General features: G+C 29.3%; 1 protein-coding gene across 1 annotated transcript; it reads right to left on the bottom strand.

Moving 5' to 3' along the window:
- Nucleotides 1-3,495: 3,495 nt before the first annotated feature.
- Nucleotides 3,496-5,679, bottom strand: LOC114422351 (transcription factor bHLH87-like). The gene is made up of 3 exons (XM_028388667.1): nucleotides 5,550-5,679; nucleotides 5,157-5,339; nucleotides 3,496-5,050 (listed from the first exon to the last, which is right to left on the bottom strand). The coding sequence occupies exon 3, from the start codon at nucleotides 4,970-4,972 to the stop codon at nucleotides 3,641-3,643; it is 1,332 nt and encodes a 443-aa protein (XP_028244468.1). The 5' UTR covers nucleotides 4,973-5,050; nucleotides 5,157-5,339; nucleotides 5,550-5,679; the 3' UTR covers nucleotides 3,496-3,640.
- Nucleotides 5,680-14,942: the final 9,263 nt, after the last annotated feature.

Here is a 14,942-nt window from a genome sequence, read left to right as displayed (position 1 = left end):
TTCCTTTTTATTTTTAAGCAAACCATGGATTTCCTTCAAGTTCATGTGTGGGCCCTTACCTTCTCACTAATGGTGTATTTAGAATGAAGGAGAGAAATGTATTTTTTTTTAACTCACATTTTATACTTTATTTTAATTTAAAAAATTTCTTTTATTTTTATCCCTAGGATTTCTTTCTTTTAAATCAAACACATCTCAACAAGATGCATTTAACTTGGTCAAGCCCAATTTTGGAGACAAAGAGGGAATTCTTTATCCTCTTGGCTTGAAATTTGACTTACTTCATTATTCTCTGGGTGATTTTCTCTTAGATCATGTTTTAGTTTACCTATAAAAGAAGAACAGGTATGAAAAAAAAACTGGCACCTTCTCCATCAATAACAACACCAAAATTTTTTATGGATGCCAATTAAACTAATCTTAATTCTTACTCAAAAAAAAAAAATAGTGAAGAGTAAGTTCAAATTCAAAGGAACTTCTAAAATTTACTTCTTCTTTTATAAAATTAAAACAAACAACAAACAAATAAAAGGGTTGTTTGAGTAGACAATTGAATTGAAAGAAAATTATAATCGAATAATGAGTTTGATTAAATTTAATTATTAAAAAATATAACCCAATGTATAATATTCAAGAAATAATATTAAAAAGATGACACAATTAATAAGATGTTAATAATGTTTTTTTAACAAAGATTCAGTACAAAGTTATAAAGGTCTATATATGTGAAGTTTATTAATATTTAATCTCTTATTATTAAATCAACATCCATAATTTGAATTTTATCTTATTTTTTATGATTTTTGTGTTAGATACTATCACTTAATATATTGTATTAAAAACATTTTTAATTATCACTTACTCAACTACATTTCAATCATAAACAAATTAATAAATCTTAAATCTCTATCTTTGCGAACCTACAGAAATAAGCATGGCTCTGCCACCGATCATGTGTAGACGTGTAGTGTATAAATTAGTTTTTCTGTTGTCCTTTTTTTGTTGTTCCTACGTTGTTCACTTAGTTTATGTTAATATTTAATTTTATTAATATTTAATTTTATGATTCAATTTAAAATTATATGATTTTCAAAAAACAACACGAGAACAGTTAAGAAAGAGACAACAGAAAAACCAAGTCAGTAGTGTACTGTCATAACACAATTTTCTTTCCCTTTTATTATCTTGAAGTTTAATTTTACTTGTAAAAATGAAATTCTGAAACTGTTATAATTATTTATTTTTAATTTAACATATCTTGTACAACTAAGAAAAATGACTCGTAGCAAATATATTTTAGCCAAGCCGGAGAATCAACAGCTACAACACAACCGTTTGTTAAACAAAGTCTAGTATTTGTCATCCTCTCTCTGTCCCACTTGTGAAAGCCTACAAAAGAATTTGGTTATCTATTGGCATTTTCAAGTCTGAACGAAATTGATGTTTTATTGACAATTGCTTTATTGATTATAAAATCAAACGAGCAAATTTAGCAAAATCTACTAATCCATTTCACAACAGAATCTCCAAATTTAGCAAGGAACTCAACTGCTATATACCCTTTTGATCCAAGCATGGCAACCTTTTCCCCCCAAATCTCTCGACCTTCAATTCCAATTCCAATTTTAAGAACAAAACAAGCAATCACTGGGTACAAGCAAGAGCAGGACCCACGTAATTAAAAACCTAGTTGATTTTGGTTGATCTAGTTGATTGGCTTCAACTTGGTGATTTGGTGGTTATGCATTGTAACACTTATCAAGGGGAGAAAATGTTCCTTCATATCCTTCGTGGCACACTAGATTCACCAATTACTTAGGTTAAGCTATAAGAAATATCCTTGTGCGTATGGTTTAATCGAAGTGAATATAAAATTAACTCATGCATTACTTAGATAATTTTTTCTTGAAAAAAGTAAGTTGAGGAGTTTGGGAGAGAGCTCCTAAAAGTGTTAATAGGCTAATAGCAAAAACTATCCAAAAGTTTAGACACGACTCTCATATATTCTTCATTCAGTTTTTTCTAACTAATGTGAGACTAACCGCTTACACTTATCTCTGTAATATCTGCTCACCCCTAAAGTCTAGTCAAGCAGACTATAATACTACTAGGGGAGTCAAGAGAGGACCTAGAAGAGTTAACAAGCTCGATAAGGATTATAAAGATAATTAAACATTGTATCTTTATCCAAAATCTTAAAGTACTTAAATGTATGAATCATATCTCTTATATCGATTGATAACTCGATTTTTTCAATAAATATTTTTTCATATACAGTGTAAGAGAAAATTAAGTATATTCCATGATTTTAAATTACACTTACATTTATTAATCCACTATGTTATGAAAAAAATATAGACAAATTTGTAAGTACAGTTAGTGACCTTCAAAACTGCAATATTATAGCCGCATCTTGCGACTGCATACCGCAATTCAAAGCCATGCTACATTGCTTTAGGCTTATGTACAACAAAATTATTAGATTTTACATGACTTATATAGTTATATATATGTGAGTAAAAAAATATTTGGCAGAAGAAAATTTTAGTTACAAAAAGGCAGAGGAGTTGAGACAAAATTAAAGAATTAGTTGGAGAATTGGCTATTGTATGTTGGTGATCAGAAGTGAACCAAAAGTTTAGAAATGTTTCTTAAGCAAAGAGACATAGAGAGAAAAGGGAATGATAGGACTTCATTTTGAACTGGAAATACCACATGCATATACGGTAACAATAGCTCAAAGACGTGCTCAATGAAGATATTTGAGCAAAATTAAAATAACCCCTGTTTGAAGACAAATAGCACAAGACCCACATCACGTTTTGTTGTAGCCGTCGTTGTCATAATAATCATCATCATTAACAATATCATTAGTCACATTAATATAAGAGCAATTTGGTACGTTTAAATAAGACATAGAGAGCTTTTATATAGACTATAGTATTGCTTATGACAAGCAAACACTCGTAGCTAAAAAAGAAGAATATGCAGCACGTGCTGAGCAATGCGTTTGGAGTGAGAGTTTCAAGAGCACGCGTTGGGTCGAATCAAGGAGACAGGACCACTGACTATGCTCACTAATCGTAAGAGAATGTCTCGTGCATTGGTTAGCTAATTAACAAAGCACATCAATTAAAAAAAATCTTGTTAGAGGGGTCTCCAAGAAAAATGCGCCTTAATTAAACTATAATATAAAACAAACTTAAAGTGACAATCACTTTCTCTAGCCCTTTATCTCAATAATAGGGTACTATAATTGCTAGGCCTTTCTGCATGCTAAAAAGTAAGGTAACTTCATTTCCATTATCTTCACTTCTTCTCGTGGTAATCAATTCGCCACACCTTCAATCTATACAAGTGCTCTGACAGTTGTAATAGCATTATAAATAGCACTAACAAAAAAAAAAATTGAAATTAAACTCTATTTGTTCATGCATGGTGGTGCTGGTGCTGGTGCAGCTAATTAATTATGATAGAAACCAGAGAATATCATCATTATGATAATTTTAAACAAGTCACTGATGATTATACCGAAGACAATTACAATACAATGATATAAGTCAACATTAGAAATTTTTCTTGGCTAGAAAATGAAGATCAGATATGTTAATCGTTGAGATTGGTAATGAAATGATAGGGGTCATGCGGGGTTGTTTTGTTTGACTCCATGGGAATGATGGATGTGACAGAGGGGTGGTGTTTGCATGGGAAAAGAAGGGTTGAAAGAGAAGGCAATGCTAGTAGGAGGACAATTCATTGCATCAACTTTGTTTCCTAGACTTTCCAGTGCCTTCACCTGTGACCTGAGAAACTTGAGGTAGTTTGCAGCCTCATCAAGCATTGATGCTGTGTCCATCTTGCTTCCCCCAGGCACAAGCTTCTGCAAAACCCTAATCTTCTCATTTATTCTCTCCCTTCTGTGCCTTGCAGCCACAGTTTGTGGATCAGTTGATATCTTCACATTCTTCCTCTTCGGCTTTTCAGCCACCTCCAACCCAAAGTTCACTGGCCTAAAAGCTGCAGCCCTATATATCATTTCCTTCATTTGTGCAATTGCCTCTGGATCAGGCTCTTCAATGGAAGAAGAAATGGATGAATTTGGTTGCTGGAAATTGATATTATTTGAGGAGGAACTCATATCCCATCTTGATTTCTTGCATTCTGGTTGATTAATATCTGAGACAAGTCTGAAACCACCTTCTTCAATAGGAGAAGAATTTTGAACAATACTGAAGCAGGAATCACCAACTTTGATCATTTTAGATTGATCATGGGCATGACTCCTCTTTGAACAATTAGCCTCTGATTCCACTGTTTGAGAAACTGTTTCATCAACTTCAATATTGACTGGACTACACTGCATGTCTTTGTTTCTACCATTGGAAGCATTGCTCTCAGACTCACCTGTGGAAGCTGCACTGCCATAACTGAAGTTGCTCCACAGGTTTCCACAGTCAGATAAAATCATTGAGATCCCATCATCATCTTCAACAGAAGTGATGTCTGTGTTGCTGTTGGTAGCTGAAATCAAGCAGTCAAAAGACTCAAGTTGTTGTTGTTGTTGTTGCTGCTGCTGTTGTTGGTGGGCCATGTAGAAATCTGGCATGTAGTTGCTAATCAGGTTCATACTGTGAGGTCTATTGACTGATAGGGATGGGTATGATTGGGATGTTAAAGTTTCTCCCCAACTGGCTCCAGCTCCAGCTGGTTTCACTTGCATGATTGACACATGCTGTGATAGATTTGTGTCTTGTTTTTGCATCACATCCATCATCTCAGAGGAAGTGGTAGTGGCACCTGCCGAGTGATAAATCCCTCTTTCAGAATTTGAATATGCATGACCTGTTTGAGCTTTCTGCATCTCTTGTATTTGATTGAGAACATTGGGGGGCATGGAGTAGCCTCCTTCAAAGTCTGGTGGTTGCTGAATAGTACTCCACAGTTGTGAGGCATCCCAACTAAGACCATCCATAGAAGAATGTAATTTTTGATGAAAATGAAAGTACAAGAAATCTAGTTGAATGTTGTAGTAGAAAGTGATCCTTGTTACCTATCAAAATGTTGAAGAGAATAACAATTATAAAATGAGATGAAATAAACATACCCCCATTACTTTATCTTAGAACAAAAAAAATGTATTGACTTTAAGGCCTTACCAATTCCCAATAGTAGATCAACTGGTGCCAGAACCAAAACACTAGAACAATTCTTGATTAATTGTTTAAGAGTCTTCAATGTCAGCAACAAAACAGAGGATTGAACACAGATTTTACACCAAGGTTTTGCACAATCTGGCTGTAGCACTAACTGGCTTTTTCAAATTCAATATGGAGAGATAGCTGTGAGGAGGTGAAAGAAAAGAACCAAAGGGTTAGGTGAGATTAAGAAACTGAATTTTATGCAGTGCTGTATTCTGATAAAATACAAGTCGAAAAATTAAAGGAAAGAGAATAATTCTGTCCCTTTATAAAAGATATATAGCCCAGATACATTTAACAAACTGAAAAGAGAAGAGAATAGAAAGTGAGAGAATAAGGTTAAGGTTGTACCTTCATCTGCCATTGAAGAAGTCCCAGTATTGATTCATCAGCGTGTTTGTTGTGGAGAACCTTGTATTGGTAGGAAGAACAAAAGGTACATGCTTTTATAATAAAAACAAATATTGGTACTTGAGCAATTAAGTCAGGAAACTGTATAACAAATAAGCCCCTTGAATGTGAATATAAATACAAGGGAAAGATAAAAGGGAGGGACTGTTATTATATTGTAGTAATATGGTTTTAACAGTTTAGAGCAATATATATTATATAGTGGATTTTGAGAAGGATAGTGCTTGAGACAAGGGAGCATGAGACTTCAGGTTAGTATTTTGAATGTCAAATCCTCAATATTTTATGGCATACCTGTTTTTGTATTCTTTTTAAGTGCGGAAATCTCTGACCCCTTTTTGGTTGGTTAGTAAAAACTGCAGTTTAAGTGAAGGATCTTTTAACACCAATACCCTCTTTATAAAAGCTTTCTGTTAATCATGGTTTTAATCATAGCCTGCAATGTATTCACTTTCTACCATCTTACATTTGTATTATTGTATATGTATATACAGAAAAATGATTATTACAGTCGAAAAGTGTAATTAATATATAAAATGGTAAATTATATAATAGAGTTTAACAGACATGCTGTAAAAATCATCAAGCAACTAAAAATCATTTTTTTACATGATTTTAAAGATAATTATTATAAAATTTAATAAATTTACTTTACAAACAGTTAAAAAAAGAAAAAAAAAATACGGTACAAATATTTAGGCTATCAATGTGAATATTATATTTAGAGTATGATAATTAAATACTGACAATATAAAATAAGGATATATAAAAATAGAATATATGTATATAGTAACTCCTAAAATTTGGTGTAAAAATTGAGTAATGTATAAAGTAGGCGTATTATACGCGTGGCACCTGAAAATTTATTAGAAAAAACCACATGCACAATCTGAAAAGATATGGTTTAGAAATATATTTTCATAGGATTGTTTCTTTTGGGCATAAAGCCTGATAGTGGAGAGAGCCACGGAGCACAGAAAAAACAAGTTGGCAGAAGTCAGATTAGCCCAGAGAGAAAGCATATGTAACCTATTCAAATATGTCTCATGACATCTCAGTTTATATATATCTTTTGTTTAATTAGATTTATTAGAAGTTGTGTTGTGGCATTGCATATTCACAGGTATATATATCAAGCGAGTTCTGCACCCCATCATTACATGTTCCAGATCAGTGAATGGGTTCCCATATATAGCATTTTGCCTATAGCATCTCTTGTGTGTTTTTCTTCACCTGCATTATCAGCAGATCGATCGAGTCTTGTTTATGAATATATGTCAAACTAACATTTTCTTCAAAGAACTGGTTTGAGAGACAGACATATATAGTTAAGAGTCAGAGAAGAAAATGCACCTCAGAACATACGGGTATTGGAATCAGGTGATTCCTTTTATTATTCTCAAAAAATAATTACCAAATTTACAATATCCAATCTTTTATTTGTGATGTCAACTTTATGTTTTTTAAAGATGTATGAAATTTATCAATATATAGTTTATCCTTTAAAATGTTACGATACAATAACATCAATAATCCTTTTTGGAGAAATATAAATGACAAAATAAATGCCTTTCACTCATCAAATAAAAAAAAAGTAAAAAAGTATTATATATATAAATAATGAGTGTAATTAGAATTTAAATAACTTTAATATAATTTAAACACGGTATCATGTTATAAATAAATTTGCAAATATACTTTTTTTATTTGCAATTTATAAAAATTTACACTTAGAGTATAGAAGTTTAGCCATTTTTTATTCAACTTTTAAATTTGTGTGTGTCAGGAATATATTTTTATTCATAGAAATTAATTTTGGTACACTATCCTTATTTTTACATTATCAATCAATTAAAAACACCTAAACTTTTTAAAATAATTATTACAAAATCAATCATCTTATCACACATGATCATTCATATATAATAAATTGAAAAATAGTATATAAAAATTCTTTATACTATTGATATACATTTTAATTAAATTATTCTTTCAAGATAGAAAAAAAAACAATCTATCTAATATTTTATTGGACAATGTTAATTGTTGTTTTTTTAAAATAATTGTTAGTTATTTAATTTTAGTCTCTTTTATCAAGTAAGAATATTAATAATATAATATCAATATTTATAGTTCAAAGACTTATCAGATCTTTAAGTAATACGATAGGATAATAACATTTATTTCTTTTAGTAAATTATTTTTTTAATCTCTCATTAGTTAATTTAACATTATCAATCATTTTAAATATACAAGATTTTAGAAACATTGTGTACTAAAAATATATAGATGTAATTATTATGTCAGATTATTGGACTATTAAGATAATCAGTTAATGTTGTTAACTAAAATTAAAAGAAAAAAAATCAATTTTATCAAATGAAAAAGAAAAAAATTTAAAATACAAAAATTAAAATAATCCTATTTTTTAAAAACCAAAATCATATTTAAAACCTTCTTATTTTAACAATACATTTATATGCTTATTTTTGTTTTTTTTTTCTACCTATTTTTTATTTCTCTTATCATCTACACTCACTTACGTCCACACATATATATTTTTTAAAAATATTATATATCATATTTTCTGAGAATCTATCGGTTAATAAACTCATTTATACTTATATATATTTTTAAAAAATATTATTTATCATATTTTCTGAAATGTGAAGTAAAGAAGAAAATGTATGAATCGGGAAACATCCATTCCATAGTTATTCGGCCATTTGGGTGGGCCCAGAGATTGGGCCTAATAGTTTGTCTTTGATTCAGAATGTCAAAATCTCAATCAATGCTATGCAGACATCATGCTGCCGCATTTTCTGCCAAACAGGCCGTGAGCTGTCGGCTTAACATCACGCCATCTTCCCTTCTCAGCTCGGCTCAATCATCATCAACAACTCGCACGTGAAGTGAACGCTCCTGTTCACACGTGGAGGCCAACCATTGGTGGAACCCCTGATGAGATAGCCCTCTCCCACGTGCCATGCAAGATCAAAACAAGGACCATCTCATTCATTCGCATCCAAGTTAGCTAGCCCCTTTGGTTTTAATCGCTTAACCATTATTATGAAGATTTTCCAAATACTACAATATTCCTTCTTTTGTCTATTAAATTTACCAATCGATTTTGTCTCATGTGACAATTATGGATGCAGGCTGATTATTATTAATAATCATGTTATTATAAACTCAAATTGTTTTTGGTTGGTTGTCATCAACTCATTTAGCGATATCTTAAGATATGATGTGATCATGAGATAACATGAATAATAATAAGATCATGCGAGAATCAAATATATCGTCTATAAATTCTATTAATGGTTTTATTTATTATTATTCATCTATTCATGGGTTTAATGTGGCAGATAGATGATGTTTCTTTTAGAGAGAGGAATTAAAGTTTTAATAATCTTGTATAAAAGGGATTTTTTGTGATATCTTTTATATAAGAAATTATTATATACTTTAACTTAATGTTAGAGAGAGAATATGATACGCTTGTTATATTGTATATATTATATACTATTATATAACTAAGTTAATTCCCATTGAATAAACTCATTTATATAAGAATTTTTTTTCATTAAAAAAAATAAAATACAAAATCTACTCAGCCTTTTGGATCCAGATCCTTAACTAATAAACAGTATAATAACGAACTTTTTTTTATTTTTTAAATCTATTTAATTAAAAATAATAGGATGATTCGACTGTTTTTTATATCATTTTGATATCAACAATTCCAAAGTTTCTTTTTTTTCATAATCTTATTTATAATTTTTTAATATTTGATTAAATATATTATTAATATATTTTCTATGGATTAGGTTTGAGGTCCATTCTATCTCTTTGCATGTTCATGAGTTTTGAAAAATTCAAATATCTCACAAATAGATAAAGAGATAGGAATTTATCGAACAAATTACACTCCTCCTTCATAGGTGACTTATCATTTCACTTTTTTCGTTATTACATTCAAAAAATCAAACTCTGCTTTAAACTAAAATAATTCGAAGATAGCTTGCCTATTAATTTTTTTTACTAGAGGTTAGTGAAAAGAAAAATTTTCTTTTTTCTATTTGATTTTAAAATAATTTTTTTAAAAATATTTAAAATTATATATATAATAAATTATTGATCAATATGTGATATTTTGAATCATAGTCGACCTCAGCCTAAACACTAAATAACCAAAATTGCAAATTAACATGCAGGTGCAAAGGTATTAGTTATATGTATTTATGAATAGACTTAAATTAAGCAAAATTATCTTATTGCTACATTAATATAAAGTATTATTGTTTGTGAGAGCCTTTTTTTTTCCTGAGTTTTTGTGAGAGGCCTTAAGCTCTCTGTCAGGAATTTAGTTCGTCTCCAACTTTTCTAAAAAAACAACAACTAATATTAATGTAGTAATAAATATTAATATAGTAATAAATCATTTTAATTAGTAGAATCATTATTGACTTGAGAATCAAAGTAGTATTACTCATTTCTCACTCTATGGCATGCATGGTCAAAAAGCTCACAACCAGCAAACAATCCCAAACCTTAATCCTGTTGAAAATAAAATGTTATATATATATATATATATATATATATATATATATATATGAAAAATTAAACAAAACAAAATACCGGCCTTAAATGTTTCTTAGTAATGGAATTTATTTCCCCCATAATTTCCTTAACATATCTTAATTTGTATTATTTTAAGGTTAAAATATATTTATATTTTTTTATATTTTTAATTATATTTAATTTAATCTTTTATCTTTTAAAAAGTTTAATTTGATTTTTTATGTTTTTAAATTAATAAATCAAAATATCTTTCCAAAATAATAATTTTTTAAAATTTTAGATACAATTTTAAATTATTTTTTAACAAAATTAATATGTAAAATTTGTGTCATTCAATTCACTTACATAAAAATTATGAAAATGAACTGATATGTGAACCAAAAAAGATCATAAGTTATAACATATGATGAAAAATAAATCTCACAAACAACCAAAAGAATTTAATATATTTTCAAGTTCATGGCTTTTTTAGGGTTAACATCAGTTTTATTGATAATTTTCAAGTGTGTAAATTTAATAAAATAAATTTCACATCACGAATTAGTAAAATAAAATTCAAAATTATGTACAAAAATAAAATAAAATCGGGAGTCCGTAAAAAAACAAAAAAAAATGATTCATATGAGAGGTTTTGGATAAAACAAATAAATCAATTAAATTATTTTTTTATGTCAACTTTCTTTTTTCAACAATTTCCTCAAAAAAATTATGGCTTTAGCATATTTTGTTGAAAAAAGTTCAATAATTGAGTGGCTGAAATTTAATGGAAAAGCATAAAGCATATATATATATATATATATATATATATATATATATATATATATAGTGATAAACCCAATCATGAACCAACCAATTGTTGGAAGCCTTAACTCAACTGGAACAACTTTCAGACGTAAATAATTAAATACTCGGCGCATATGCATGACGTGATAGACTATATCTATATATCCAGGTTGTTTTCCTCTTCAGATTACATAAAATAAAATTAGCGATTATTTTTGTTTAACAGTCCCAGCACATTAAATTAATATTGGTAAAACTTTTATAAGATTGAGTTGAAAGGAGAATGGATGAAGAAAAAATTATGGATTTAAATCTCTTATTAATATTAATATTGTAATAAAACTAATAATTAATATGTATCAATAAAAAAAATTGAAAATTCTTTTTTATTTTGAGTATTTTACGTGATTTTATATCCAAAGTTTGCATAAAAAAATATTGATTAAACTGAAATCATTTCACAATAGTTCATTCACCTGTTTGGTGATTAATAGTTATTAATATAACCTTTTGATACTAATTAAGGAAGAAATTGAAAACAAAATAAGGGATAAAGACAATTGAACAAGATGAAGATTGAAGAAGATCCATGAACCATTGGGATATAGACTCTTTTTTGTTTACCTATCCATCCATGTAAACCCACAACCTCCATAATGGCCCTATTTAGAATAATTCTGATACTACCCTATGAGAATTACTGTCAAATGAACAATATTGTGGTGCCCAATGCCAGCTCCTCCATATATCTCTTAGAATGCCTCCAAGATATATGGGCTAAACTTAGCTAAGCTGATCTTATATGTACAAAAGTGTGAATGAATGAACATGTCGGCTAAAGATGAGATAGGAAACGGGGGTGTGACCACCATTGTTGACAAAAACAACCATGATTGAAAGAATTTTCCATTGTGTGCTTTCTTTTTTCTTTGGAGTACATGCATGTACAATTAGGTTCGTCACATTCAATGGCCTTAGGTCAACAACAACCAAATAAAGAACCTGCAAATGGGGACTCACTCTATTATCTCTTTCTCAGAATAAACCATCATTTTCCTCTTACCCTTTCTAGAAATAGTATGTTTAATTTATCCAATTTAATTTCCTATATAAGCTGGCTTTTGCCGATTGGCATAGCTCAAGGGTGATCATGATATGATGTTGACCCCCACGTGCACATGATAGGCCCACACAATCATCTCTGTCTTTTTCCTTTTTCTTTGTTAATTACTAGTTGTGGAAATTATTGATCATTTGTTAATTACCATTATAATTATTTCGTTCATCGCTTTTCTCTAACTAAACTTTGCTACACGGATGCATAAACCACGTGCCAAGCACGCTCATATATATTCAAAATCAGATGCTTGCTTCGTGTACGTGATCTCATATGATATTTATTTTCCTAGGATATAAAATATATATATATATATATATATATATATACACACACATTCAAGTTGTCATCCCTCTTCGAGGTACCATTATTATCAATTCTAGGGATTGCTTTGTTTATGCCAGAATTAAACAATGGACGAATCATCCCATTTCCTACGATGTCGGTGTGCAATTTAAACAATCTATGAGGTGTCTAATTTTATCATGATTTTAGTAAAAAAAAATATGAATATGTCGATATCAATATAGAGATAATAAAAAGTTAACCAAGAAACTGTTGAGAAAATTGTATTCCACTTATTTCAGAAAGGTTAAGTCTAGCGAAAATCTATGTGAGATGTTTGGAAATTGTTGAACACTCTCAAGTCTCACAGGTGCTAAAACAAGAAATTAACAATTTATAATAAACACGTTATTTCTTCTAACACTAATCGACCATTAGAGGTGTTAATATAATACAGATTAAGATGAGTTTATTATATACTCTTTACCTGCCTGATAAAGCGATTTATTTGGACTCAAATTTGATTCAATTAATAAAACCTTATTAATATATGTGATGGGATGGGGTTGATATCTAACTTTTGGACATGAAATATTATATTAATCTTAAACATCACATTGCTAAATTATAGAATTAAAAAAATATAAAACTAAAATTAAATTATATGTTTTATTCTATATATATAGATTTTAAAAATATCAATATAAATATAAAAACGTATTGTATAAAATATTATCTAATAATTCAAGAAGTCTTACTGTCAATATATAACTGTTAATTTATTAAGAGTCCTTAGAAAAATGTGCTTAATGTTTTAAAACGTCCTAACAATACTAATTACCCTAAATTCATTTTTGAAGAGCTTAATTTTTTTTTTTACATTTTCAATATTTTGTGCTCTAATGAGATGTTAGAAAAACTCATGTTTGGGCGTTGGACACTTGGACCATGCCGTTCCTGAGTCTGACTCCTGAGAAAAGCTCAACCTAGGGCAAGTGTTGGTCATTGTGCTTGGATTGGAAAACCCAAATTAGAAAGTAGTGCTGCAACACTTTAAAACTGGGCTCGTGTTCCCACCCCAATCTTTGCCTTTCAGCTTGTAAACCTTCGGGCTTCGAATTTTGTTCCTACCTTTACTGACCCAAAAAAATTCAACCGACTCTGTTTAGAAAAAAATAATATATGAAAGATAAAGAAAGACAAAAATAGGCTCTTAATTTATTTGATTGAAAAAAAATTAGAAATAAAATAAATGATTGTATACCTAAACTAAATATGAGTATTAATATTCTTTCAATTGTATTTAATTTCTTTATTATGGTAAAGCTATTTAGAATATTTTTTGGTGAATAAAAGCCATTAAAATGCAATATTATTTGATCAACGTTATGACTGACATGTGAATGTAATTGAAGGTAATCACGATGGAGAATGAAGCAATTTGGCGCTTCAAAAGTTGTAATGACAATCCAGCGATATTATTTGGGAAGAAAGCAAGAAGAAATATCTTTGACCCTTTCTGACAAGTTTCTTGGCTAATTTGAGCAGAATAAAAAGGTATAAGACCTATATTCATTTTTTCTTTGTTAAAACAAACTTAAGGACAGTATATCTTTCACGTTTCTCTCCCACCACTTTTTCTCTTCTTCCTTTTTAATGAAACCAAACAGAATAAAATTAAAAGTCTCACTCATTAAAATGATTTGAAATATGGCTCATTTAATCTCTTAGTAGAGAGAACTGTAATTATTCAACATAACAAAATGTGATCATGTAATTTTGGTATACAAAATTTTGATCATAATTTGGTACAAAATTTAATTACGTACCAAAAATATTATTCTCCAAGTAAAATCAATGCTTCAACTACTTTTTGATTATTCAAGATGAAGACAATAATCATCAAAATAAAATAATAAACTTTTTAATTAGAAAATAATAGCAATAATAATTACAACACTATATTTAAAATTTGGGCAATGTTAACATGTGCCCTTAAGGCACATGTTAAGGAGTAATAAATGGCTCATGGTCCCACCTATTTTATTTTGGACAAAGAGAAAATTAACTTCAGTCAAATAAATATAAAAAAGTGTGCTTTTAATTTTTTTATGCCAAAATTACCCTCACTCATTTAACACATACTGTGTCTATTTTCTTCCTAGATTTTGTTAGTTTCCCGCTAATTTGTTCGAGAGTCTGTACTACTTCCACCACTTTGCACATTTCTTTTCAATTCCTCTCTACCACCATATGCTCTTATGAAAAACACATTGATAGATTGAATTATTAACCATGGATTTGTCTTTTCTTCAAAGCCCACATGCACAGTCTTTTCTTCGTAGCTCAAAGGCACAATATCAGGTACTTTTATCAAGCTTTTTTTTTTCTCCATTGCTCTCGCCAATCACATGTGTTTTTTGGACACTTGCAAAATATATATATATATATATATAGAGTTTTGTAATATATTTTTCTATTTATTATTTTTATTTGTAGATGATAAATAACACAATGGGTGAAGGTAATACTAGTACTAGAGATATGAGCACCATAAATAACAC

The sequence above is a fragment of the Glycine soja genome, chromosome 8 (genome assembly GCF_004193775.1).
Source record: "Glycine soja cultivar W05 chromosome 8, ASM419377v2, whole genome shotgun sequence".
Taxonomy (NCBI): domain Eukaryota; kingdom Viridiplantae; phylum Streptophyta; class Magnoliopsida; order Fabales; family Fabaceae; genus Glycine; species Glycine soja.
This window is presented reverse-complemented; position numbering and strand designations above follow the sequence as displayed.